The 26,247-nt window shown below is 55.7% G+C and overlaps 1 protein-coding gene across 6 annotated transcripts; it reads left to right on the forward strand.

Moving 5' to 3' along the window:
* Nucleotides 1–691: 691 nt before the first annotated feature.
* On the forward strand, nucleotides 692–25,168 carry Abca7 (ATP binding cassette subfamily A member 7). 6 transcript variants are annotated; one of them, XM_045134980.1, is made up of 47 exons: nucleotides 692–778; nucleotides 1,732–1,804; nucleotides 1,886–1,979; nucleotides 2,120–2,261; nucleotides 2,363–2,475; nucleotides 2,590–2,654; nucleotides 2,738–2,818; nucleotides 3,342–3,552; nucleotides 3,641–3,780; nucleotides 5,511–5,627; nucleotides 5,710–5,877; nucleotides 6,166–6,395; nucleotides 6,765–6,941; nucleotides 7,196–7,418; nucleotides 7,576–7,797; nucleotides 7,877–8,078; nucleotides 8,426–8,536; nucleotides 10,033–10,204; nucleotides 10,370–10,501; nucleotides 10,601–10,740; nucleotides 10,912–11,049; nucleotides 11,626–11,828; nucleotides 11,924–11,972; nucleotides 12,184–12,479; nucleotides 12,673–12,721; nucleotides 12,976–13,074; nucleotides 13,214–13,371; nucleotides 13,544–13,668; nucleotides 13,754–13,843; nucleotides 14,065–14,352; nucleotides 14,495–14,527; nucleotides 14,627–14,804; nucleotides 14,891–15,060; nucleotides 17,893–18,070; nucleotides 18,180–18,295; nucleotides 18,535–18,679; nucleotides 18,761–18,884; nucleotides 20,514–20,643; nucleotides 20,716–20,836; nucleotides 20,914–20,976; nucleotides 22,402–22,508; nucleotides 22,654–22,795; nucleotides 23,343–23,477; nucleotides 23,739–23,842; nucleotides 23,928–24,020; nucleotides 24,541–24,781; nucleotides 24,894–25,168. In XM_045134980.1, exons 2-47 carry the CDS (start codon nucleotides 1,739–1,741, stop codon nucleotides 25,044–25,046), a joined length of 6,534 nt encoding a protein of 2,177 aa, XP_044990915.1. In that variant the 5' UTR covers nucleotides 692–778; nucleotides 1,732–1,738; the 3' UTR covers nucleotides 25,047–25,168. The 6 variants fall into 6 exon arrangements, with proteins under 6 accessions (XP_044990915.1, XP_044990916.1, XP_044990913.1 ...); XM_045134981.1 differs by lacking the exon at nucleotides 692–778 and adding an exon at nucleotides 876–914; XM_045134978.1 differs by lacking the exon at nucleotides 692–778 and having other exon boundaries at nucleotides 1,599–1,809.
* The last annotated feature ends 1,079 nt before the right edge of the window (nucleotides 25,169–26,247 follow it).

Raw genomic sequence — 26,247 nt, forward strand, 5'->3', positions numbered from 1 at the left:
CAAGCACCTTCAACCAATGAGCCATCTCTCCAGCCCTCCAGTGAACTTCTATACATCCTCACAACCCCATGGCCAAAGCCTTCTTCAAATCTCAACTCTAACTAGGGTCTTCAGAGCGGCAGATCCACACAGCCTACCTTCATTTGCATCACCATATTGTGAAATAGACTCATTTTTTCCAGAAGGAGAAACATCCGGGTATTGACCCGAAATTCTAGTCTTAGAATGTTGGGGAGTCTTCCTGACTCTGTGGTCGACTAGACAACTCTAGGGCTCTGGGAATGCTTCTGGAGCAAATGAATAAACGAATGAGAATTTGACCAAAAGCCCAATTTGCGGATGGATAACATGTTACTCTCTGGATAGGATAGTGGTCCTCTGGGAAGAAGGGGCTAATGCCAGGTGAAGCTGCCGCATTCCAGGGGCATTCTCAAAGTATGGGTCCCTTTGTCATCCCACTGGGGTGTCCCGAGGACAGTCCCCACGGACCAAGCTAGGCACACTGCCACCCCAAAGTGATGCAGCAAAAAGCACATGGCCCCTTTAAGAAACCCGGCTTCTCGCAGGTCGCTCCCTGGCCTCCATTGGTGTCCGGTGCGTGAATGGCACGCGCCCTGACCAATAGCAGTAGCCAGGTCGGGACCGGGCGCTGTGTTGAGTAGGGCGTTGTCCGCTTAGGCGGTGTCCGCTCCCGGGCTCCTCTTAAAGGGGCCGCGCGCCTTCCACCCAGCCGCTGCTCGGTGAAAGGGAGGTGGACAGAGCTGGATGTCCCGACAAGGTGAGAGGGACCCAGAGGTGGAGGGAGGCCGCAGAATTCGTGGGTGCTGTGGGGTGAGTGTAGGAGTCAAGTTCCCTGAGAATATACGGGGTGCCAAACGAACTCCGGAGCCCCCCTCGCCCTTTTTGTCCTTCAGGTAAGTTTCGGGGTGCAGATGGACCCCAGATTCTGAGTGGTCGTGGGAGGGCATCATCTTGTCCCATGAGAAGACTCTTGCGGACAAAACACCTACAACGCCCCTCTTACCCCGTCCCACTTGTGAAAGCACTACCTGGGCTTGGCCTTGGGCAGTACCTGACCCTCGGACAGCCTCAGTTTCCTCGCTTGGGTCTTAGAAGTAGGCATGGGAGGGCAGTCCTCGGGAAAGATGGGACGAGGAATGGCTGCCGGGATGCCTGTCCCCGCCCCTACTCCCGCAGCTTTTCCTGGACCTCGTAGTTGTCCCCGCGGTCTGTGGTTTCTGCAGGGCCCCGGAGACCTGGCGTCTCCCTGGAGCCCAGCTTCTCCCCCTTTTCAAGCCTGACTCTCCATTTACGTAAAGCGGAGAGCCGGACAGGCGCCCCACGGTCCTCGCGGGACGTAGTGGCTGCTGTTCTCTTTACGGGAACCGTGACCCCCGGTGGGTTAGAGACTTCGGGGTGGAGCCTGATGACGACAGTGTCAGGCCCCGCCCCGTCCTCTCAAGGATGGGAACGGGGGTCTGCCGGACCCCGGTCTTTAGTCCTGCGAGGAGCGACATCCGTGCCAGCCAATCAGCTGCGAGGCCTGCATCGGGCCGCGCTCCCATTGGTCAACTTTATCTAAAGGGAAGGGGATTCCTTGATCCAGGGCCCACTGCTTGCTTTGCTCTCCGGGAGATGCCCGGAGCCCCTGCGGGAGGGATGAAGACTAGGGACAGGCTGGCAGGTGTCAGTCACGCGGCACAGCCTCAGCCGCACCCTCTCCCTGACCAGAGTCACCATGTCCTTCTGGACACAGCTGATGTTACTCCTGTGGAAGAATTACACGTACCGCAAGAGGCAGCCGGTAAGGTCCGGCCTGGCAGGTGTGGGAGTGGCGGGTACCCCTTTGTGGTTCCCCAAGATCTCCCACCCGTTCTCTCCACAGATCCAGCTACTGGTGGAATTACTGTGGCCCCTCTTCCTCTTCTTCATCCTAGTGGCCGTCCGTCACTCCCACCCCCCTCTGGAGCACCACGAATGTACGTGGGGGCGCACTGTTCGTGCGCATGCGTATGAGGAGAGGAGGGACGGGGTGCTGGGAGTGAGTATCCAGTCCCTGGAGGTATGCAGAGCCAATGCATAAGTAGGGATTGGTGTGAAGTTTGGTGTGTCTCCGCAGGCCACTTTCCCAACAAGCCGTTACCATCAGCGGGCACGGTGCCCTGGCTCCAGGGCCTCATCTGCAACGTGAATAATTCCTGTTTCCCTCAGCCAACGCCCGGAGAGGAGCCTGGGGTCTTGAGTAATTTCAAGGACTCCCTGTGAGTAAAGACTAAGGGTGTGGTCAGCTGGTGAGCCGGTAACTCCTGTGTTCCTGGTTGCCACTAGAGCCCTGGCCTTTTGTCCTCTTCTCTGTCCCTAGGGTCTCCAGGGTACTAAATGATGCTCGCACTGTGCTTGGGGGGCGCAGTGCCCAAAGGACGCTGTCAGAGCTGGGGAAGCTGATGCCCACACTGAAAGCTGCGCGTGACCGAGGTTAAAGTGACATGGGAACTCACAGGCTCGACTTGCCTGGCTGTGAAGTGGGCACAGGGTGGACATGGGCATTTCAAGCTGAGGTTTCCCTAAACCCTGGCATCTCCTCCTCAGCCTGGCCTCAACAGACTGACCAGCCTTCCATGACCACCGACTTTCTGGGGGCATTGCTGCAAGGGGTGAGGCCCCGCTGGTATGGTGGGAACTCCCGGGTGTGGCTTTAACCGAGTCCTCAGCCCTCTCAGAGTAATCTTGTCCGCAGGAATCCTTGGTGTCAATGCTGGGTCAAGCCCAAGACTCTGTGACCAGCTTCATTGAAGCTGCTGAAGACCTAGCCCAGGAGGTGAGAAACCTCAGCCAGGCCAGTTGCCACCAGGGAAACATTAAACAGACTACCCACATGGGAGGTAACCCTGGGCATGGCACTTCTGGCTGGGTCCCTGCTCTAGTTAAGGTTCAGGTGGGGGAAAAAAATTTTTTTAAGGCACCGTAGCAAATGCCTGTCGTCATAGCACTGATGAGGCTGAGGCAGGAGGATTGTGAGTTTGAAGCTAGCCTGAGCTACAGAATGAATTCCAAGTCAGTCTAGGCTAGAGTGAGACGCTGCCTCAAAAACAAAACAAGAAAAAGTGAAAACACAAGGGCCGTGGTTCAGTGGGTAGAGAGCTTGCCTAGCACACACGAAGCCCTGGGTTCATCCTCTCACCATATAAAGCAGGTTTGGTGGTGCATGCCTGTCACCCCAGCATCCTAGCACTCAGGAGGTAGAGGGAGGAGGATCCGGAGTTGCAAAACCAAAATAAATAAATAAAATCAGTTTTGAGGTGGGACAGTCCCCAGTGTCCCCCTGTAAACCTCTATTTTAGCTTCTGGTGCTACCCAGCCTGGTGGAGCTGAAAGCTCTGTTGCGGAAACCACAGGGGACAGCTGGACCCCTGCAGCTGCTGTCAGAAACCTTGTGTAGCACGAAGGGGTCCAGCAGCCCAGGAGGCCTGTCACTCAACTGGTATGATGCCAGCCAACTCAGGGAGCTGGTGGGGCCAGAGCCAGAGCCAGCCCTGCCTGACAGCAGCTTGAGTGAGTCGCAGTGGGTGAGCTGGGCTTCCGCATGTGGTCAGTGTGGTGAAGGGCATAGGGCAGGCACTCATGACACCCACCATGCCAGGTCCAGCCTGCTCTGAGCTGATGGGGGCCCTGGACGACCACCCGCTGTCTCGTCTGCTTTGGAGGCGCCTGAAACCACTGATTCATGGGAAAATTCTATTCACCCCTGATACCAACTTTACCAGACAGCTCATGGCCCAGGTGAGGTGCGGGACTGAGGGCATGGCTAGCGGTACAGTGACAGCCTAAAACCCACTGTGAGGGCTGGGGGCGTGGTCAGAGGCAGAGTGACAGCCTGGAACCCACAGTGAGGGCTGGGGGCGTGGTCAGAGGGAGAGTGACAGCCTGGAACCCACAGTGAGGCTGGAGGCGTGGTCAGAGGGAGAGTGACAGCCTGGAACCCACAGTGAGGCTGGAGGTGTGGTCAGAGGTAGAGTGACAGCCTAGAACCCACAGTGGGGGCTGGGGGCGTGGTCAGAGGTAGAGTGACAGCCTAGAACCCACAGTGAGGGCTGGTGGCGTGGTCAGAGGTAGAGTGACAGCCTAGAACCCACAGTGAGGCTGGAGGCGTGGTCAGAGGTAGAGTGACAGCCTAGAACCCACAGTGAGGGCTGGAGGCGTGGTCAGAGGTAGAGTGACAGCCTAGAACCCACAGTGAGGCTGGAGGCGTGGTCAGAGGTAGAGTGACAGCCTAGAACCCACAGTGGGGGCTGGGGGCGTGGTCAGAGGTAGAGTGACAGCCTAGAACCCACAGTGAGGGCTGGTGGCGTGGTCAGAGGTAGAGTGACAGCCTAGAACCCACAGTGAGGCTGGAGGCGTGGTCAGAGGTAGAGTGACAGCCTAGAACCCACAGTGAGGGCTGGAGGCGTGGTCAGAGGTAGAGTGACAGCCTAGAACCCACAGTGAGGCTGGAGGCGTGGTCAGAGGTAGAGTGACAGCCTAGAACCCACAGTGAGGGCTGGTGGCGTGGTCAGAGGTAGAGTGACAGCCTAGAACCCACAGTGGGGGCTGGGGCCATGGTCAGAGGTAGAGTGACAGCCTAGAACCCACAGTGAGGGCTGGGGGCGTGGCCAGAGGTAGAGTGACAGCCTAGAACCCACAGTGAGGGCTGGGGGCGTGGTCAGAGGTAGAGTGACAGCCTGGAACCCACAGTGAGGGCTGGAGGCGTGGTCAGAGGTAGAGTGACAGCCTAGAACCCACAGTGAGGGCTGGGGGCATGGTCAGAGGTAGAGTGACGGCCTAGAATCCACAGTGAGGGCTCAGGGCAGTTTGCCTAACATACTTGAGTCCCTGGGTTCCATTTCCAGCACTGCCAATAATAAGTAAATGGAGATGTGACTTTCTTTTTTTTGTTAGCTGGTGTCATGGTATAGGGAACTATGTTAAAAAATGAAAAGAGAAGCCAGGCGTGGTAGTGCACACCTTTAATCCCAACACTCGGGAGGCAGAGATAGGTTGAGACTATATAGTTAATTCCAGGTCAACTTGGGCTAGAGAAAGACCTTACCTTGAAAAGCAACAACAACAACAAAAAGAAAGAAACAAGAAAAGAGAGGACTGGAGAGATTGCTTAGTGGTTAAAACGCTTGCCTGCAAAGCCTAAGGACCCATGTTCAATCTCTCTCCCTATCCTACATAAGCCAGATGCACAAAAGTGAGTCAAGAGCACGGTTACACATGTCCACTAGGTGGCACAAACATTTGGCGGTTGATTGCTGTGGCTGAGGCTCTGGGATGCCAATTCTCTCTCTCTCTCTCTTGCTCGCTCTAAAAAAGAGAGAGCCAGGCACCAGGGAGGCTGAGGCAGGAGTATTCTACAAGAGTTTCAGGTTGGCCAGACTCTGCCTGGAGATACAAACAAAACACACGGTGCCAAGGTCTGGTGTGCGGAGGGGCAGGCCAGCGCTGACCTCGTGGTGCTCCCCCTGCAGGTGAACAGAACCTTCGAGGAGCTGGCTCTGCTGAGGGACATCCCCGAGGTCTGGGCAAAGCTGGGATCCCTGTTCTTTGCCTTTATGAATAACAGTGAAAATGTGGTCATGCTGCAGGTGGGTGTGGAAACAGCTGGACAGGGTGTCTGCTGGGTCAGGAGCTGGTGGCCAATGCAAACCTCACTTCCTTCCTCCCCAGAGACTTTTAGAAATGCAAGATCCAGGGCAGAGGCAGCAGCGCCCAGGAGCCCAGGAGAGGGCGGAGGCCATCAGAGCCTTTCTGGACCCCAGTAGGGGTGGTTACAGCTGGCAGGAGGCCCATGCAGATGTGGGGCGCCTGGTGGGGATCCTAGGCCAAGTCATGCAGGTGAGGGGTTGTCTGGCAGGAGACACAAGTGTAGATCTGGTGATCCAAGGTTGAAGGTTGTACACAAGCCCTGTCCTGGCTACCCAAAGGGTGCCGGTAGACCTTGTGTTGGGTACCCAATCAAGGGGTCATCTTGGGCATTTTGGAGGTCACCTCGCTGTTTGGGGCTCCTAAGGGGAAAGTCTACCCACCTGGGAGAGGTCACCTAGGGTGAGGCGAGATCCAGGGGATGAGCCCTTGGTCTGAGAAATGAGGCAGGCCTCACAGTCTGGGGCTCATGTACCCCAGTGTGTGTCCTTGGACAAGCTGGAGGCTGCATCCTCGGAGGCCGCCCTGGTGTCTCGGGCCCTCCAGCTGCTGGCTGAGCGCCGCCTATGGGCTGGAATCGTCTTCCTGGGGCCCAAAGACCCTCAGGATCCTGCCAATGTGCCAACCCTGGACCCTGACCCGGGTCACCTTCGTATCAAGATCCGAATGGACATTGATGATGTCACCAGGACCAATAAGATCAGGGACAAGTGAGTGAAGATGGGGCCTGGGCAGCTAGAGGATGTCGTGAGAGTGGCCAAGAATGTGATGTGTGTGGCTCAAGGCAGCCACCCTACTGGGGACAGTCATGGATGTCACGTGGGCATTTTCTATAAAGGCATACTTGACGGAGTGTGAGGTTCTCATGGGCATGGCCTAGGCTTGATGGGTATGGCCAAGGGCTTGGGTTGAAGGTGGATTGAGTCCAATGGTGGGCTAGCCCAGTGCAGTGGTGGGCTAGCCAAGGGCATTACTGAGTTGAGGAGAGAAAGGGCAGAGCTGAGGGTGGAATGGGAAGCCCTCCCCCACTCCTCCACCACCCCCCCCCGCACAACGACCTTCCTCCACCGCTCCTGTAGGTTTTGGGACCCTGGCCCCTCTGCTGACCCTCTCACGGACCTTCGCTATGTGTGGGGCGGTTTCGTATACCTCCAGGACCTGCTGGAGAGGGCGGCTGTGCGAGTGCTGAGTGGCGCCGACCCCCACACAGGTCTCTATCTGCAGCAGATGCCATACCCGTGCTATGTAGACGACGTGTGAGTGCAATCCGGCCCCTTTCATGGTCCCAGCGGCTGGTCCCAGGCGGAGGCTGGGGACACCCAAGTGTGCAAGCATCTCCCGGGTTTAGTCACCTCTCCGTGGGGTTGGGGAGGGGATGCCCTGGTCTGATACAAGGAGAATGTGACGTGCTGGGAGCCGGGTGAGTCCTCGCGCCTGGCCGTGCCCCCGAGATCCCGGGGTGACATCCGTGCCGTCCTCCGGGCTGTACCCCACCGTCTCCCAACATCAGGTTCCTGCGTGTGCTCAGCCGCTCACTGCCTCTCTTCCTGACACTGGCCTGGATCTACTCGGTGGCGCTCACGGTGAAAGCTGTGGTGCGGGAGAAGGAGACCCGGCTGCGGGACACCATGCGCGCCATGGGGCTGGGCCGCGGGGTGCTCTGGCTGGGTTGGTTCCTCAGCTGCCTGGTACCTTTCCTGGTTAGCGCAGCGCTGCTGGTGCTGGTGCTCAAGGTGCGTGTGCGCGTGCGTAGGAAGTCGACGCGGGGGGCGCCTCCTGGCGACGGGCATCTCCTTTATCCTGCATCCCATGCCTGGGACTGGTCCAAAGTACCTCGGGCGTTCCGCATCCTGGGCATGGTCCCAAGCCCGCTCTCCTCACTTCCCACAGCTAGGAGACATCCTCCCTTACAGCCACCCGGTCGTGCTCTTCCTGTTCTTGACGGCTTTCGCAGTGGCCACTGTGGTGCAGAGTTTCCTGCTCAGCGCCTTCTTCTCCCGAGCCAACCTGGCAGCGGCCTGCGGGGGTCTCGCCTACTTCTCGCTCTACCTGCCCTATGTGCTGTGTGTGGCGTGGCGGGAACGGCTGCCCATGGGTGGTCGTTTAGCAGCGGTGAGGAGAGGCTGGCTCAGGGCTGGAGGGCATCATCCTGGGTGGTGGCCGGATTTTGACCTGCTGTTCCTGTGTGCAGAGCTTGCTGTCACCCGTGGCCTTTGGCTTCGGCTGTGAGAGCCTGGCCCTGCTGGAGGAGCAGGGTGAGGGCGCTCAGTGGCACAACCTGGGCATAGGACCCTCGGAAGATGTCTTCAGCATGGTGCAGGCCTCAGCTTTCCTGTTGCTGGACGCTGTGATATATGGCCTGGCCCTCTGGTACCTGGAGGCCGTGTGCCCAGGTGGGCCGAGGCGTGGGGACATCTCTCTATTTGGGATCCGGAGGCCCCTGAGTTAGATGAGGGCTGTCGGGGGCTGGGGCTTCAGGCTGGAACATGTCTGTGCACCAGAGACCATGTTTTTTATGGGGGTGGGTGGCTCGGGGCCTTTAGGTGCCTGGGGCTGTGTTCTGATGGGGCTTTCTGGGTGATGGGCATTGGTGCTACTTCTGAGGGGCGGGACCTGAGGCAGCCTGCTGGGCGGGGCTTCCCAGCCACTTCTACCTGGGTGTCCGGCTTCCAGGTGTGTGGCCAGAAATTGTCACACTTCATGGGTGTGGCTAGTGTAACTAAGGCTCACTCCCCACCAGGCCAGTATGGGATCCCTGAACCATGGAATTTCCCCTTTCGAAGGAGCTACTGGTATGGACCTGGACCTCCCAAGGGTCCTGCACCATCCCCCATCCCACAAGATCCAAAGGGTGAGACCCTATGATCTTAACAGCCTCTTGTCTGTCTTTTCTCAAAGAAATAGGTTCATAAATTCCGATCCTCAGGGCATCTTTGCTCCCCAGGCCTTGACCTCCGGAGGGTGCTCAGGACCTCATACATGCTAGGGAAGCACTCTACTTCTGAAGCATGTCCCAGCTCCCACTATGGGTTCTAAGTTGTCACTCTACTTCTAACCACACCCCCAGCCCTCACTATGGCTTCTAGGCAGGTCTATTGCTGAGTCACGCCCCCCCCCCCCTTTTGGCTTTTTTAGGTAGAATCTCACTCTAGCCCAGGCTGACCTGGAATTCACTATGTAGTCTCAGGGTGGCCTTGATCTCACAGAGATAATCCTACCTCAGCCTCCTGAGTGCTGGGATTAAAGGCATGTGCCACCATGCCCAGCTACACTCCCCCTTTTTACTTTTTAAAAATATTTTACATGTGTGTATGTGAGTATGGGCATGTATACACCATGGAACCCATGTAGAGGTCAGAGGAATTTGTGCTCCATCTTTGAGACAGGGTCTCTTGCTGCTGCAAATGAATCTGGTCCACAAGTGGCATTTCATGGGTGCTGGGGAACTGAATCCCAGGCTGGCATGTTTTGCAAGCAAGCTTCTTTTATATATATATGATTTGAGAGAGGGAGAGAAAGAGAAAGAGAATGGGTGCTCCAGGGCATCCAGCCACTGCAAAGGAACTCCAGATGTATGCACCCCCTTGTGCATCTGGCTAATGTGGGTCCTGGGAAATCGAACCTGGGTCTTTGGCTTTGCAGGAAAGTGCTTTAACCACTAAGCCATTCCTCCAGCCCACAAGCAAGCTTCTTCAACTACTGAGCTATTTCTACAGCCCCTGTTTATTTTTGATTATTCTTATTTATTTCTTAGAGAGAGGAGTGGGGGAGAGAAAGATAGAGTGAGAATGGGTGCACCAGGGCCTCTAGCCACTGCAAACAAACTCCAGATGCAAGTGGCACCATGTACATCTGGCTTACGTGGGACCTGGACAATTGAACCTGGGTCCTTAGGCTTCACAGGCATGCATCTTAACCGATAAGCCATCTCTCCAGGAATGCACAGCCCCTATTTTTTAATATTTATTTATTTGGGAGATAGAGATTATGAATGGGTGCACTAGGACCTCTAGCCACTAAAAATGAACTCTAGACAAATGCACCACTTCGTGCATTTGGCTTTTCTGGAGTTCTGGGGATCAAACCTAGGCCATCAGGCTTTGCAACCAAATGTGTTTAAATGTTGAGACTTCTCTCCAACCCACTACTTTTCATTTTTTAGGATACTAAGTTGCCTAGGCTGGCTTTAAATTCGTGATCCTCCTGCCTCAGTCACAAATAGCTGGGGTGACAGACCTGGCTTCTGACACCCAGTGCCCCTAACTCTCATAGACCCTAGTCCAACAGGCCCCCCAGTTCAACTCAGAGGGACCCCAGAGCCCACAGCCCACTTTCCCTCCTCCACAGTGCTGATGGAAGAGCCACCACCTGGCCTAAGTCCTGGTGTCTCTCTGCGAGGCCTGGAGAAGCACTTTCCCGGCTGCCCACAGCCAGCTCTGCGTGGACTCAGTCTGGACTTCTATCAGGGTCACATTACTGCTTTTCTGGGTCACAATGGGGCCGGCAAGACAACCACATTGTGAGTCCTAGGCCATTCTGCTCCTGTCCCTAAGTCTCAGTTTCCCTCTCTTGTAAAATGGGCACATAATACCTCTTTGGCCTGGGTGAACGGCAGATGCTCTGTGAGTGCTCCAAGACCCTCTATATGGGACAGGCCACTGATCGGAGACCCTTGCACCCACAGATCCATCCTGAGCGGCCTCTTTCCACCCAGCAGAGGCTCTGCCTTCATCCTGGGCCACAATGTTCAATCCAGCATGGCGGCCATTCGCCCTCACTTGGGTATCTGCCCACAGTACAATGTGCTGTTTAACATGTACGTCCAGCGAGGGGACTGGATGGTGGTGGCTGAGGAAACCAGGCATCCTGTGGGACCTGCCCATGGTGATGGCCACTCTGTCACCACTAAGCACAGGCTGACCGTGGAGGAGCACATCTGGTTCTATGGCCGGTTGAAGGGTGTAAGTGTGACTGCCGTGGGTCCTGAGCAGGAGCGACTGCTTCAGGACATTGGTCTTGTCCCCAAGCGGGGAACCCAGACACGCCATCTCTCCGGTGAGCCAGCTGGGAACATCATTTCCGTGGGGGAGGAGGGTAGGATGCTAGTGACAGGTCCTAACACTGAGGGTCCATGTGGGAGGGGACAGGGAGGCCACTGGAGAAGAAAGGCTGCCCTGCCCACAGCTGGGTGGGGCACACTGAGATGGTGACCCTATCTCTGGCCAGGTGGCATGCAGCGGAAGCTGTCTGTGGCCATTGCCTTTGTGGGTGGTTCTCATGTGGTCATTCTCGATGAGCCCACTGCTGGTGTGGATCCCGCTTCCCGCCGTGGCATTTGGGAGCTGCTGCTCAAATATCGAGAAGGTAACAGTGGGGATGGGGCATAGAGTGGCCTGAAAGTTCCCTCCTGAATTCTGCTTGAAGGATCAGATAAGGTTTCTGGGGACTGGAGAGATGGCTTAGCGGTTAAGGCACTTGCTTGTGAGGCCTAAGGACCCAGGTTCGATTCCCTAGTACCCATGTAAGCCAGGTGCATAAGGTGGCACATGTGTCTGGAGTTCTTTTGCAATGGCTGAAGGCCCTGGTACATCCATTCTCTCTTTCTACCTCTTTCTTTTCCTCCCTCCCCCCCTCAAATAAATCAATAAAATAAGATAAATTTAAAAAACAGTTTCTGATAATGAGCCGGGCATGGTGGCGCACACCTTTGATCCCAGCACTTGGGAGGCAGAGGTAGGAGGATCACCGTGAGTTCAAGGCCAGCCTGAGACTCCATAGTGAATTCCAGGTCAGCCTGGGCTACAGTGAGACCCTACCTCAAAAAAAAAAAAATTGAAAAGGTTTCTGATGATGGGGTTTTGAGGGGTGTATTGTAGTTTGTACAGCTTGGTTAAAGACCTGGTCACTTGATGGTTCATGTGGGTTGGGTCCCACGCCTAGGTCGCACACTGATTCTATCCACCCACCACCTGGACGAGGCAGAGCTCCTGGGAGACCGTGTGGCCATGGTGGCAGGTGGCAGACTGTGCTGCTGTGGGTCCCCACTTTTTCTGCGACGTCATTTGGGCCGTGGTTACTACCTGACACTTGTGAAAAGTCCCCAGTACCTAGCCACTGGAGAGAAGGTGAGGACTGGAGAGAAGGTGAGGACTGGAGAGAAGGTGAGGACTGGAGCCCCCAGGTCCTGTCCCCAGCTCTTTCCAGATTCAATGGACAAGTACTCCCTTTGTTCCTACAGGGGGACAGTGAGCACCCCAGACAGAAGCTAAAAATGGGCAGTGAGGCAGGTGAGACTAGGCTGGGGACCCCAAGGGTTCAGATGGTGGGTTGTGGTGGTTTGATTCACAAACTAGGACTCCAGGACCCTCAACGAAATGCCTATCGCTGTTGCACTTGAGTTGGGACCCTGACCCTGAGTTGGACTCCAAACTGTGGCTTTGACAGAGCCAGTCATCAACGCACCCATGGGGTCTGACCTTGATTGACCTCTGCCTGCAGGGACAACCCTCCCCCCAGAAGCCTGGGATGGGAGCAGCGAAGTCCTGGCTCGTAGATCTTCAAGGGTTCCTGACGTATCCCCCACCCTCGCAAGTACACCCCAACTCCTGGCACTGGTACAAGGTTGTGTGCCTGGGACCCGACTGGTGGAGGACCTGCCCCATGAGCTGGTGCTGGCACTGCCCTACGCAGGTGCTCTGGACGGCAGCTTTGCCAGCCTCTTCCAGGAGCTGGATGGTCATCTGGAAGCGCTGGGTTTCACTGGCTATGGGATCTCAGACACCAGCCTGGAAGAGGTGTGGGCAGGCCTGGGGCTCTGAAGGGTGAATAACAGTCTGCTTGTGGACTTTAGGGGCACTCTGGGAAGGAAACATGTCACATAGAGAAAACAGGAGGCTCAGAAATTGCTTGAAGAGACTTGAGAACCCACGGTGTATGAAGGGACCCTCCCATGGTTGCAAGCTCTGAGTCCCTTCTCTGTCTCCTCAGATCTTCCTAAAGGTGGTTGAGGACTATGGTGTGCAGGGAGATGCAGAAGGTGTGCTGGGCTTCCAGACTTTCAGCCCAACCCCGGACCCGGGTCCAACCTGACCTGTTGCCATTGTCATGTCCCCATTCCTGGCTGGGTCTGTGCCCGACACAGACCCAAGAGTCCCTTCCAGGCTCTGCCTCTGTTCCCGCTACCTGCCCCCCACCCTTGAGCTCTGGCCTCAATTTCCCCTATGGGATCTGGTCTCTGTTCTCCCTCTAGGCATGATCCTGCCTTGACCCTGTCCCCTGTTGGTCCCCCAGGTGACAGCTCCAGTGGACACCTGCGTACACGCACTGCCACCCTACAGGCCGGGACACGAACAGACATAGACACGTCCACAGTGGAGAATGGGGAACCTGGTGCGCTCCTCCCTCTCCCTGTATACCCCTGTGATCCCACTGGGCCTGACGGACCCTTCTGCCCCTGGGTCCACAGCTGGGTCTGCAGCACTGGGCACTGAGGCCCTAGGGGCCATACTGACCATTCGTGTCCCCACAGCTGGGTCTGCAGAACTGGGCAGCAAGGCCCCAAGGGGCTCCACTTCCAGCCCCGTGGGCCTTGTGCAGGGCTGGGCGCTCACCTGCCAACAACTCCGGGCCCTGCTGCGCAAGCGGTTTCTGCTGGCCCGCCGTAGCCGCCGAGGCCTCTTTGCGCAGGTGACAGGGTCCAGCACTAAGGAGGGTGGGGGACTGTCCCTAGTGCTTATTCTTCATGCTGGTCTAAGTGGTTTAAGCCCATGTGAGTTGGTGAAGAACACTGGGGAGCCATGGGAGGCTAGAGAGCAGGAGTAGGGCCAGGTGGCCACTGATGGCCTGACCTGTCCCCCAGATTGCACTGCCTGCCCTCTTCGTGGGCCTGGCTCTTCTGTTCAGCCTCATTGTGCCTCCCTTTGGCCAGTACCCAGCCCTGCGCCTCAGCCCCAGCATGTACGGGATGCAGGTGTCTTTCTTCAGGTACCTGTGGGATGGGGGTGGCGTGGGGGATAGGGGACAGGAGCCAGCAACCACCTGAAGCTCAGTCTTGCCCTGCATCCCACAGTGAGGATGCCCTTGGGGACCCTGACCGGGCCAGGCTGCTTGAGGCGCTCCTGAGGGAGGCTGGACTCCAGGAGCAGGACCCCTCTACCACGTAAGGCCTGTCTGGGTTCCCCACTAGCCTCAGTTTCCCTCTGTGGGTCTTGAGTTCCCATCTAGCCTCAGATTCACTGCCCTGAGCTCTGTCCTTTGTTCTCCCCACCCCAGGCCCTAACTTCAGTTTTCCCTCTGGGCTCTGACCTGGTTTCCCCTGCATCCCCTTTGCTTCCTGGGGTCCCCTTAGGCCCATGCTCACAGCCCTCACTGACCCCACAGGGCATCTGAGTGCACAGCAACCCTCTCGTGCCACTTCTCAGTCCCCGCCGTCCCTGTCGATGTGGCCAAGATCCTGGCCAGTGGCAACTGGACCCCAGAATTCCCATCCCCCGCCTGCCAATGTAGCCAGCCAGGTGCCCGCCGCCTGCTGCCTGATTGTCCAGCTGGGGCAGGTGGCCCTCCACCACCCCAAGCAGTGGCCAGCTCAGGGGAGCTCATCCAAAACCTCACGGGCCGGAATGTGTCTGATTTCCTAGTGAAGACCTACCCACGCCTGGTGCGCCAGGGGTGAGTTCTCCCAGCTCACATCCCCATCAGGGTGTGCATGTCAGGAGAGGCTGGGGTGGACTCCAAGTGACTCCATGTTCACGCGTCCCTTCCTCCTTGTTTGTCCCCATCTCATCCTGTCCCTATCCCGTCTCTGTCACAGGCTGAAGACAAAGAAATGGGTGAACGAGGTCAGGTGAGGCCAGGCCTGGCATGGACCCTCTGCCCATTCCTTCTGTAGTCCCTTTCCCAGGACCTCAGCTGCCTTGTTGCCACCCTTACTGCCACCCCACAGGTACGGGGGCTTCTCCCTGGGTGGCCGAGACCCTGATCTACCATCAGGACAGGATGTGGGCCACACGGTGGCAGAATTGCGGGCACTGCTGAACCCCCAGCCCGGTGATGCACTTGACCGTGTCCTGAACAACCTAACGCAATGGGCTTCTGGCCTTGATGCCCAGAACAGCCTCAAGGTGGGAGCCAGGGCCAATGGCGGGGTTAGCCAGCTGGATCCGGTATCACATACATCACCAGACACTGTGGCCCTCACTCCACCCAGATTTGGTTTAACAACAAGGGCTGGCACGCCATGGTGGCCTTCCTCAACCGAGCCAACAATGCGCTGCTTCAAGCTCACCTGCCCCAGGGCCCCTCCCGCAGTGGTCACAGCATCACCACACTCAACCATCCCTTGAACCTGACCAAGGAGCAGCTGTCAGAAGCCACACTGTGAGTCTCCCCTGCCTCAGTGGTACTATTGTTCTGGGCTAATGGAAGCTGGATAGAAGCTGTGCCATGTGCTTGCTGTGGGAAGGAGAGTTAGAATATAAATTGCCAGCAGGCTGTGCAGATGCATCCAGAGGCTGAGGCAGGGGGATTTCCATGAATTTGAGGCTTTCCTGGAGCTACAGAGTGAGTTCTAGGTTTGCCTAGACTAGAGTGAGACCTTGCCTTTAAAAAAAAAAAAAGAAAGATAAGGGCTAGAGAGATGGCTCAGCAGTAGAGTGCTTGCCTGCAAAGCCTAAGGACCTGGGTTTGATTGCCCAGTACCCATGTAAGGTCAGATGCACAATATGACATGTACTGGTGTACCCATTCTCTCTTTATATCACTCTCTCTCTCTCTCTCTCTCTCTCTCAAATATATGTATATATACACATACACATATATATTTGCTTTTCAAGGTAAGGTCTCACTCTAGTCCAGGCATATCTGGAATTCACTGTGTAGTCTCCGGGTGGCCTCAAACTCATGGTGATCCTCTTACATCTACCTCCCAAGTGCTGGGATTTTAAAGGCATGTACCACCACGCCCAACTAATAATTACAATTTTAAAGAAAGATACAAAAAAAAAAAAATGAAGAAAGACGGAAGGAAGGAGAGAATGGCCAGGCATGGTGGTGCATGTCTTTAATCACAAACGCGGAAGGTGGACATGAGGTAGGAGGATCCCTGTGAATTTAGCCTGGGCTAGAGCAAGACCCTACCTTGAAAAATCAAAATAATAAAATAAAATAATAGAATAAAGAAAGATCTGGGAGTGATGGTATATGCCTTTAATCCTAGCACTCAGGAGACAGAGGTAGGACAATGGCTGTGAGTTCAAGGCCACCCTGAGACTACATAGTGAATTCCAGGTCAGCCTGAGCTATAGCGAGACCTTATCTTGAAAAAAAAAAAAAAAAAGGAAGAAAGAAAAAGAAAGAAGCTGCCTTCTCTCTGTAATCCTGGACCATTAATAAGATGCTGGCATGATGGCACACATCTGTCATCCCAGGACTGGGAAAGTGGAGGCAGAAAGATCAGGAATTCAGCTTCAGCCACATAGTGAGCTCCAGGCCAGCTTGTGTTACATGAGACCTGGCCTCAAGAAACAAAACAGCGGCTGGAGAGATGGCTTAGCAGTTAAGGTGCTTGCCTGTGAAGCATAAGGACCCAGGTTCAACTCTCCAGAATCCACGTAAGTCAGATGCACAAGATGACACATAGGTCTGGAGTTTGTTTGCAGTGGCTCGAGGTCCTGGTGTGCTCATTATTTCTCTATATCTACCTCTCTCTCAAGTAAGTAATAAAAAATAAATTACAAAGCATCCAGGAGGCAGAGGTAGGAGGATCACAGTGAGTTCGAGGCCACGTAAGATTACATAGCGAATTCCAGATCAGCCTGGGCTAGGATGAGCCCCAACCTTGGGGGAAAAAAGATTGCTCATTGGTTAAGGCACTTGCCTACAAAGCCCAATGACCTGGGTTTGATTCCCAAGTACTCATGTCAGATGCACAAAGCAGCACATGTGTCTGGAGTTCTGGTGCACCCATTCTTATTCTCTCTCCACCCCCATCCTGAGAAATAGATAAAATGTTTTTTAAAAACAAGGAAAGCAACCAGGCATGGTGGCGCACACCTGCAATCCCAGCACTCAGGAGGCTGAGATAGGAGGCTTACTGTGAATTCGAGGCCAGACTGAGACTACATAGTGAATTCCAAGTCATCCTGGGCTAGAGCGAGACCCTACCTTGAAAAACAAAAAACAGGGCTGGAGAGATGGCTTAGCAGTTAAGGCACTTACCAGCAAAGCCTAAAAACCCAGGTTTGGCTGTGCGTGGTGGTGCACGCCTTTAATCCCAGCACTCAGGAGGCAGAGGTAGGAGGATAGCCATGAGTTCATCGCCATCCAAAGACTGCATAGTGAATTCCAGGTCAGCCTGAGCTAGAGTAAGGCCCTACCTTGAGAAAGCCAAAAATATATACATAGAAAAATAATTTTTTAAACAAAAAGCCAGGCATGGTGGCACATGCCTTTAGTTCCAGCACTCGGGAGGCAGAGGTAGGAGGATCCCGTGAGTTCAAGGCCACCCTGAGATTACACAGTAAATTCCAGGTCAGCCTCGGCTACAGTGAGACCTCAAAAATAAATAAATAAATAAATAAAATAAAATAAAGGGAAAGAAAAGAAAAGAAAAAGAAAAAGAAAAACACAACAGAGCCAGGCGTGGTGGCGCACACCTTTAATCCCAGCACTCAGGAGGCAGAGGTAGAAGGATCACCATGAGTTTGAGGCCACCCTAAGACACATAGTGAATTCCATGTCTGCCTGGACTAGAATGAAAAAGCAAACACACACACACACACAAAGACAGGCATCTATCAAGATGCCCCAGCAGCCCTCAAAGCCCACCTTTACCAAAAATCCAGATAACATTTCTCTCTGCCAAACATCTCACCTGTCCTTGTCTCCAAATAGCCCATGCCCTCTTTTCTACCAATGTCCAACCCTATGGACTTAAAAAGAAATCAGTCATTTATTTATTTGAGAGAGGAGGAGAGAGAAAGATAGAGAATGGGCACATCAGGGCCTTCAGCCACTGCAAAGGAACTCCAGACACATGCACCCCCTTGTGCATTTGGCTTACGTGGGTCCTGGGGAATCGAACCTGGGTCCTTTGGCTTTGCAGCCAAACGCCTTAACCGCTAAGCCATCTCTCCAGCTCCCTATGGACTTTTGTCCCGTTTGAGGACATGCCCCCAATCAACCCTGAGCAGCCCCCACTCCCGCCCCCAGGATGGCCTCTTCAGTGGATGTCCTCATCTCCATCTGCGTGGTGTTCGCCATGTCCTTCGTCCCAGCCAGCTTCACCTTGGTTCTCATAGAGGAACGAGTCACCAGAGCCAAACACCTGCAGCTCGTTGGGGGCCTATCCCCGACCCTGTACTGGCTGGGCAACTTCCTGTGGGACATGGTGTGTGGGCCCAGCAGGGTTGGGGGGGGGGGACCTGGCTGAAGGTGGTGGTGGAGGTGGTGGTCCCCTCCTGTCCCACCTCTGGTGACTCGGGTCTCCCTGGGTGCAGTGTAACTACCTGGTGACGGTGTACATCGTGGTGCTTATCTTCCTGGCCTTCCAGCAGAGGGCGTACGTGGCGCCCGCCAACCTGCCCGCCCTGCTCCTCCTGCTGCTGCTGTATGGGTGCGTCAGCCTTCCCTCCTCCCTGGGGTGGGCTCTGACTGTCCCTTGAGGGCTGTAGTGAACAAAGGGGACTCTGAGGCCCGAGGAGACCACAAGTACAGTCACTCCAGCTCACCAGAGCCCACGCGGCCTTGAAAGTTCATGATGTCCTGAGTCCCAGCCCACACAGGGGCGTCTGTCCACTCCTGGGGCTGCACAGTCATGCAGTGACTTCTGTCGTCCCCCCCCCCCCTTCGCAGTTGGTCCATCACACCGCTGATGTACCCAGCGTCCTTCTTCTTCTCGGTACCCAGCACGGCCTATGTGGTGCTCACCTGCATCAACCTGTTCGTGGGGATCAACAGCAGCATGGCCACCTTTGTGCTTGAGCTCTTCTCAGATCAGGTGAGGCCCGGCGGGCCGAGACTGTTAGGGGGACGTGAGTCTCCACCCCGACCCACCTGCCTCTCTGTCGCCCCTGGGCAGAAGCTGCAGCATGTGAGCCGCATCTTGAAGCAGGTGTTCCTCATCTTCCCCCACTTCTGCCTGGGCCGAGGGCTCATTGATATGGTGCGGAACCAGGCCATGGCGGATGCCTTTGAGCGGCTGGGTGAGGACTTCTATTGGGTTAGGATGGGGGCAGCTTAGGGACACATGGCCCCTAAGGAGAAATTTTAGGTGGCACCAACATTGGTTCTAGTTAGAGGGGAAAAAAAATCATAAGCGCTATTTCCAGGCTGGAGAGATGGTTTGGCAGCTAAGGTACTTGCCTGCAAAGTGTGAGGACCTGCGTTCAATTCCCCAGGATCCACATAAGCCAGTTGCACAAGGTGGAGCATGCATCTGGAGTTCGTTTGCAGTGGCTAGAACCTGTCATGTACCCATTGTATCTCTGTCTCTTTCTCTCCATCCCTCCCCTCTCTCTTTCCAATAAGTAAATAAAATATATTTATTATTGTCAGTTTGTTTGAGAGAGGTAAAGAGGCAAAGAGGCAGATAGATGGGAGAGGGAGAGAGAGAATGGCATGCCAGGGCCTCCAGTTATTGCAAATGAACTCCAGATGTATGTGCCACTTTGTGCATCTTGCTTACATAGGTCCTGGTGAAGCAAGCCTTTGGCTTTGTAGCTTTGCAGGAAAGTGCCTTAACTGCTAAACCATCGCTCCAGACGTGTGTGTGTGTGTGTGTGTGTGTAATTTTTTTTTTTCAAGGTAGGGGCTCACTCTAGCTCAGGCCAACCTGGAATTATTCACTATGTAGTCTCAGAGTGACCTCAAACTCACAGAGATCTACCTACCTCTGCCTCCCAAATGCTGGGATTAAAAGCAAGCACCACCATGCTTGTTTAACACACACACACACACACACACAATCTTTAAAGCTATTTCCAGGCTGGAAAGATGGCTTAGCAGCTAAGGCATTTGCCTGCAAAGCCAAAGGACCTCATTTCAATTCCCCAGAACCCATATAAACCAGATACACAAGGTGGCACATACATCTGGAGTTTGTTTGCAGTGGCTGGGGGCCCTGGCATGCCCATTCTGTCTCTGACTCTCTCTTTGTGTTTCTCTCTGTCAAATAACTATTTTTTTCTTTTTCTTTTTCCTGAGGTAGGGTGTCACTCTAGCCCAGGCTGACCTGGAATTCACTACCACTCACCGTGATCCTCCTACTTCTGCCTCCCAAGTGCTGGGATTAAAGGCATGTGCCACCACATCTGGCGAAAATAGCTTTTTAAAAAAATATATTTTGCCAGGCATATTTTTAAATCTTTTATTTATTTATTTATTTGAGGGGGAGAGAGAGAGAGCAAGCGAGAGAATAGGCACACTAGGGCTTCCAGCCACTGCAAACGAACTCCAGAAACATGCACCCCCTTGTGCATCTGGCTTTCGTGGGTCCTGGATAATTGAGCCGGGATCCCATCTCTCCAGCCCCCGGGCATATTTTTTAATCGTAGCACTTGGGAGGCAGAGGTAGGAGGATCACGGTGAGTTCTAGGCAGTGAATTCCAGGTCAGCCTGGGCTAGAGTGAGACCCTACCTTGAAAACAAAAAAGCTATTTTCACACAAGCTTCTATCACAAGAGGTCTCGGGCCCTAAATAAGGGAGGCTGTGATGCTTTTCTCAATTTGCCAGTTAAGTCCCAGCTGAGCACTTTACAGAATCCAGGGTGATTTGGACAGGATGCCAGACACCACATGTCCCAAGACTCAGTGCCTCCTTTCTGTCCCCACAGGAGACAGGCAATTCCAGTCACCATTGCGCTGGGAGGTGATTGGCAAGAATCTCTTGGCCATGGCAGCCCAGGGGCCTCTGTTCCTCCTCCTTACGCTGCTGCTCCAGCACCGCAGCTGCCTCCTACCACAGTCAGTGGGGACCAGGGCAGGGTGGTAGGGGCCAGTGTCCTACCCCAGGGCCATTCATGTGTCTCTCCTCAGACCCAAACCAAAGATGTGGCCACCCCTGGGGGAGGAGGATGAAGACGTGTTGCGGGAGCGGGAGCGGGTTGCCAAAGGGTCCACCCAAGGGGATGTATTGGTGCTCAAGAACTTGACCAAGGTATCCATGGGGACACAGTGCTGGGTAGGGGGCTGGGCCAGACCCACCTGCCTTTCTGAAGGAGCTGCACCCTCCAGGTGTACCGCGGGCAGAAGACTCCAGCAGTAGACCGCCTGTGCCTAGGGATCCCGCCTGGGGAGGTGAGTTGGCAGAGAGGCGGAGAGCTGCCTGTGCTTGCCACCCTTTCCAAAACATGGGCCCTGATCATGCTTTTTTTTTAAATTAAATTTAATTTTTTTCTTCCAATTTATTTTATTTATTTTTTTTATTAACAACTTCCATGATTATAAAAAATACCCCATGGTAATACTCTCCCTCCCCCCAGTTTCCCCTTTGAAGCTCCATTCTCCATCATGCCCCCTCCCCATCTCAATCAGTCTCTCTTCTAATTTTGATATCATGATCTTTTCCTCTTCTTATGATGGTCTTGTGCAGGTAGTGTCAGGCACTGTGAGGCCATGGATATCCAGGCCATTTTGTGTCTGCAGCCTGATCATGCTTTTGATAACTGGGCTCCTGTGCAAGGACCATGTAGAAGAAGCCCCCAGCCCTCACTGTGGGCTCCAGGCTGTCGCTCTCCTGTTGACCACGCCCCCAACCCTCACTGTGGCTTCTAGGCTGTCACTCCACCTCTGACCACGCCCCCAGCCCTCACTGTGGGTTCTTGGCAGGTGCTGTATCACTGATCTATGTCCTCAGCCTTGAGCTGTTATGTTGAACCACCAAGACCTATGGCATGCTTACATTTCTCGAACATCCACTGTTCACTAAAGGCATATTAATGAGTACTTTTGTGTCAATTAACTTCCAGCAAGAAAAAAGTATTAACTGTACTGGTGAGGCACACCTTTAATCCCAATACTGGAGAGGCTGAGCTAGGAGGGTCCCTCTGAGTTTGAGGCCACCCAGAGACTACATAGTGAATTCCAGGTCAGGCTGGGCTAGAGTGCAATGCTACCTTGAAAAAAAGTATTAATTGAGCCCCTATGGTATACATATTTGTATCCGCACAAACTGATTTCTATGCTGACCTTTTGGGGTCAATGTCCATCTGTGCACTGTGATTGTACTTTGGGGTGTCTGCGCACTGTGAGCATACTTTGGGGTCCGTGTCCATCAGTGCACTGTGAGTCATTTGCAGTGACTCTACTAAGCACCTGCTGTAGTCAGTCCACTCCTCCCATTGAATTAACTGCACCCAACTTGTTAAATTGGTTCTTTGAGCTGGGTATAGTGGCACACACCTGTCAGCCCAGCTCTTAGGAGATAGAGGCAGGAGTATTAGGAGTTCAAGGTCATTCTCAGTTGTGTAGGGAGTCAAGGCCAGCCTGTGCTTCTTGAGTCTATTACAAAGGAACCACCAGACAGAACACCAGGGCCAGCACAAACCTCTACACAGCAGGGGTGGGAGCGTCCAGTCTGTCGTCCAGGCCCCACTCCGCTGCAAGTGGCCCCTGACCCCAGCCTTCCATGCAGAAGCTGACTTGAGGCCGCTCTGAGAGTTGGGGGCACCAGGATGAGACTCCCGCCCTTGGTGAGCCTTCTCTGTGCGTCCTTCCCCACAGTGCTTCGGGCTGCTGGGTGTGAACGGAGCTGGGAAAACGTCCACCTTCCGCATGGTGACGGGGGATACGATGCCCAGTGGTGGTGAGGCTTTCTTGGCCGGTCACAGGTGAGGTTCTAACCCATCTCCGGTCGGGGTTGGATGGGTCTCCCTGCATGGCTGGAACCATGTCCCCTGAGATCTCTGTGTTCACCACACCCTGACCCGGGGACCAGCAACCAGCCACATCCGAACCACTTGTCCCCTTCCACAGCGTGACCCAGGAGCCCGCCGCTGCACACCAACGCATGGGGTACTGTCCCCAATCTGATGCCATCTTCGACCTGCTGACTGGCCGGGAGCACCTGGAGCTGTTCGCACGCCTGCGTGGTGTCCCTGAGGCCCAGGTAGCACAGGTGAGTAGACCCCCAACCCCAGGCTTTCCCAGTTCACACCCCAAAGCTGCCGTCCAATCCCTTGGGTCTTGCTCTTCTGGGCTTGGCCTACATGCTCCACCCCTCTGATGCCACTTCATGGCCACAGTAACACCACCTACATTCCTTCTGGCCCTCTCCATGCTCGCTGTGACCCCGCCCACATCTCCTCTGGCCCTGCCCACATTCCCTCTGTCTCTGCCCATGCCCACTGTGACACTGCCCACATCCCATCTGACCCCGCCCCATGCCCACTGTGACACCGCCCACATCCCATCTGACCCCGCCCCATGCCCACTGGGACACCGCCCACATCCCATCTGACCCCGCCCCAAGCCCACTGGGACACCGCCCACATCCCCTCTTCTCCCCCCCCAAGCTCACTGTGACACTGCCCACATCCTCTTTGGCCCTGTCCCATGCTCATTGGCTCCAGACACATTCCACCTACCCCGCCCATGTCCCCTATGGTCCCGTCGGTTCAGATACCCTGCCCAATGCCTTTTGCTTCTACCCCACGCTGTCTCAGACAGCCAGCTCTGGCTTGGCCCGCCTGGGGCTACCTCTGTATGCGGATCGACTCGCAGGGACCTATAGCGGAGGCAACAAACGGAAGCTAGCCACGGCTGTGGCTCTGGTGGGGGATCCCGCTGTGATCTTTCTGGTGCGTTGGGGCGGGGCTTGAGAGGGGCCTGGGACGGAGGGAGCTCTGGCACCTCTGCGGGGTGGGGCCTGATGGTGGGCGTGGTCTGGACGTGGGCAGGGTCTGAGTGGTGGGGGACTTTAGTGACAGGGCTTGAGAGAGACCGGTGGGCTCGGAGTGGACCGGGCGGAATGAGTGGAGCCTGGGCAGGTAGGACCTGATTGGGGAAGGCCCTGCTTCGGGCAGGGCGGGTCCGGGAACCCTCATGGACTGGCTCCCCAGGATGAGCCCACCACGGGCATGGACCCAGGCGCGCGGCGCTTTCTGTGGAACAGCCTGCTGGCCGTGGTGCGCGAGGGCCGCTCCGTGGTGCTCACGTCGCACAGGTGCCGGGGTCCCCGGGACGGAGGGACTTGGGTGGAGGGGAGTCTGGGGCGCGGGCTGAGCTCACGAGCTGCCTGCCGCCCGCAGCATGGAGGAATGCGAGGCACTGTGCACGCGCCTGGCCATCATGGTGAACGGCAGGTTCCGCTGTCTGGGCAGCGCGCAGCACCTCAAGAGCAGGTGAGCGTGTGGGTGCGGCTCGCGGGTCCCGGCTGGACGCGGTGCGCGGCGGGGCTGGAGGCGGAGGGCGGAGCGTGCGGAAGCGAGTGGTGGGCGGGGCTTGAGTGCGGAACCACCGGGGCATTCGTGGGGCGTGGCCGGGGCCGGGCCGGGGCGTGGGGCTGGAGTGCTGTGCGCGGGCAAGGGCTCAAGGGACCAAGCCACCCAGACTGGGGTGGGGTTCATTGTAGGGGAGGAGCCCGAGAGCATATTAGGGGACTTGGGGGGGGGGGTTGGAGGGGATTAGAGGGATCTTTGGTGTTCTGGGTGGGGTCAGGGCAGGTGAGGGGTGTCTTTGGGCATTGGTAGCAGGGTCAGGTGAATGGCAGTGCTCCTGCAGGGTGAGGGGCGAAGAGGAACCAGGAAGGGCCTGAGCGCGAGGGTCCCACGGGTGATGCACTGAGTCAGGCGAGCAGGTAGTTGCCGAGCGTTTGTCCCACCGCCTAACACCCCCTCCCCCCTCCCCGTCTCTTCCTTGCAGGTTCGGGGCTGGCCACACACTGACCCTAAGGGTGCCATCCCATCGACCAGAGCCCGCAGTGGCCTTCGTGACCGGAGCGTTCCCTGGGGCCGAGTTGCGCGAGTTGCATGGCGGTCGCCTGCGCTTCCAGTTGCCCCCGGGAGGGCACTGCACCCTGGCACGGGTCTTTGGGGAGCTGGCGGCCCACGGCCAGGAGCACGGCGTGGAGGACTTCTCTGTGAGCCAGACCACACTGGAGGAGGTGACCACACCTTTCACTTCGAGCTAGGGGCTGGGGGAAGGTCTGGGGACAGTTCCTGAGACTGATACCCATCCCCGCCATTCCTATCCTCTCTGGGCGACCTTCCTCCCAGGTGTTCTTGTACTTCTCCAAGGACCAGGGAAGAGAGGGTGAAGACCCTCCGCTGGAGGAGGGAGAGAGGCATGACTCCTCTGCAGGTCCTCAACGGCCCAAATGCATCAGCCGCTTTCTGGAAGACCCCAGCTCCGAGGAGACCATGCTCTGAAAGGCCCTGGCTTGGGAATGGCCAGGCAGGAGGTCCCTAGGCTAAGCAGAGGGTCCCAGGACCACATTCAGCTGCTGGGACGCCCTCAACCCCCGAGAGAATAAAGAGAAAACTGGAAAGAAGTCACGACTCAATTGTGTTTATATGTCTTGCGGCGTGTGTGTGTGTGTCTTGCGCATGCTGCACAGGCAATATCCCTAAAGTAAGCTCATCCATGCCAACATACAGCATGAGGGTCCTTAGGAGTCTAATCCTTTGTCCCCAGGCCCCTGCATTCACTCACGTGGGTCAGGCACCTAAGGGCGGGACTTGTGAGTGTCCCTGACTGGAGTAGGGATGAAGTCAGGCCTAGGGAATGTTCTAGGTGGCTTAGAGGACCCTGGAGCCTTCCGGCCAGGCCAGAAGCCAGGTAGACCTCGCCCCAAGATCCCAGCTGGGTCACAATGAGTGGGGGACACAGAACCCTCAAAGGGGTGCTGGGCTGGATTTGTGGCTGGACCCAGGCCTGGAGGGCTGGGTTAGGCACCACGAGCTGCGGCCTTTCTAGCTTGTGTCCTGGGGAGTCACCATCACCGCAGGGTGCACCCGAGGTGAGTGGGGGGGTGGGAATGTTAAAGGGTGACTCAGGGATTGAAGATGGGACTTCCCAGGATTGCTGTGGGGGGGGGGAGCAGGGTCTCTAGCCTAGGCTAACCTGGAACTCAATCTGTAGCTCCAGGCTGGCCTCCTGCCTCAGCCTCCTCCCAAGTGTTGGGAGGACAAGCATGTGCCACCCATGCCTGAGTACTAGATGGTAGCTGAGCTGAGGTCAGCGGGACAGGTAGCCATAGGAAATAGGTGATATCTGCAGGTGGAGAGGGAGGGTCTGAGTTCAAATCTCCATCCTCCATGCCTCTCTGTCCTGTTGTGTCACTATGCATGGGAGTAGCTGCTCTCCTAGCCATGTTTTGGAGGGTGCGTCCTAGTGACGATCAATGTCCCTCGCTGTGACAGTGTCATGGGAAGCTTTTTCTCAGCGGAAGTGGGAACACGGGTCTTCACCTCATATATGGCTCAGACCACACCATATTATGATTATACCAATAACAGTTTGGTGAAGCAGTGAATTTATTGGGGTTACAGAGCAGGGTGAGGGGTTACAAGAATGTGGAGTCCCAAAGCAGATGAACCCCCAACCCCCCCCCCTCAGCCCCGGGGGTGA

This window comes from Jaculus jaculus, chromosome 15 (genome assembly GCF_020740685.1).
Source record: "Jaculus jaculus isolate mJacJac1 chromosome 15, mJacJac1.mat.Y.cur, whole genome shotgun sequence".
Taxonomy (NCBI): Eukaryota; Metazoa; Chordata; class Mammalia; order Rodentia; family Dipodidae; genus Jaculus; species Jaculus jaculus.

Bases quoted from the DNA above. Each gene is read 5' to 3' on its own strand.
- Abca7 (XM_045134978.1), top strand. From the start codon at position 1,636: ATGCCCGGAGCCCCTGCGGGAGGGATGAAGACTAGGGACAGGCTGGCA. The intron at 8,079-8,425 runs GTGGGCCGAGGC...ACTCCCCACCAG, and splicing joins CCTGGAGGCCGTGTGCCCAG to GCCAGTATGGGATCCCTGAA. The intron at 11,050-11,625 runs GTAACAGTGGGG...TCCCACGCCTAG, and splicing joins GCTGCTCAAATATCGAGAAG to GTCGCACACTGATTCTATCC.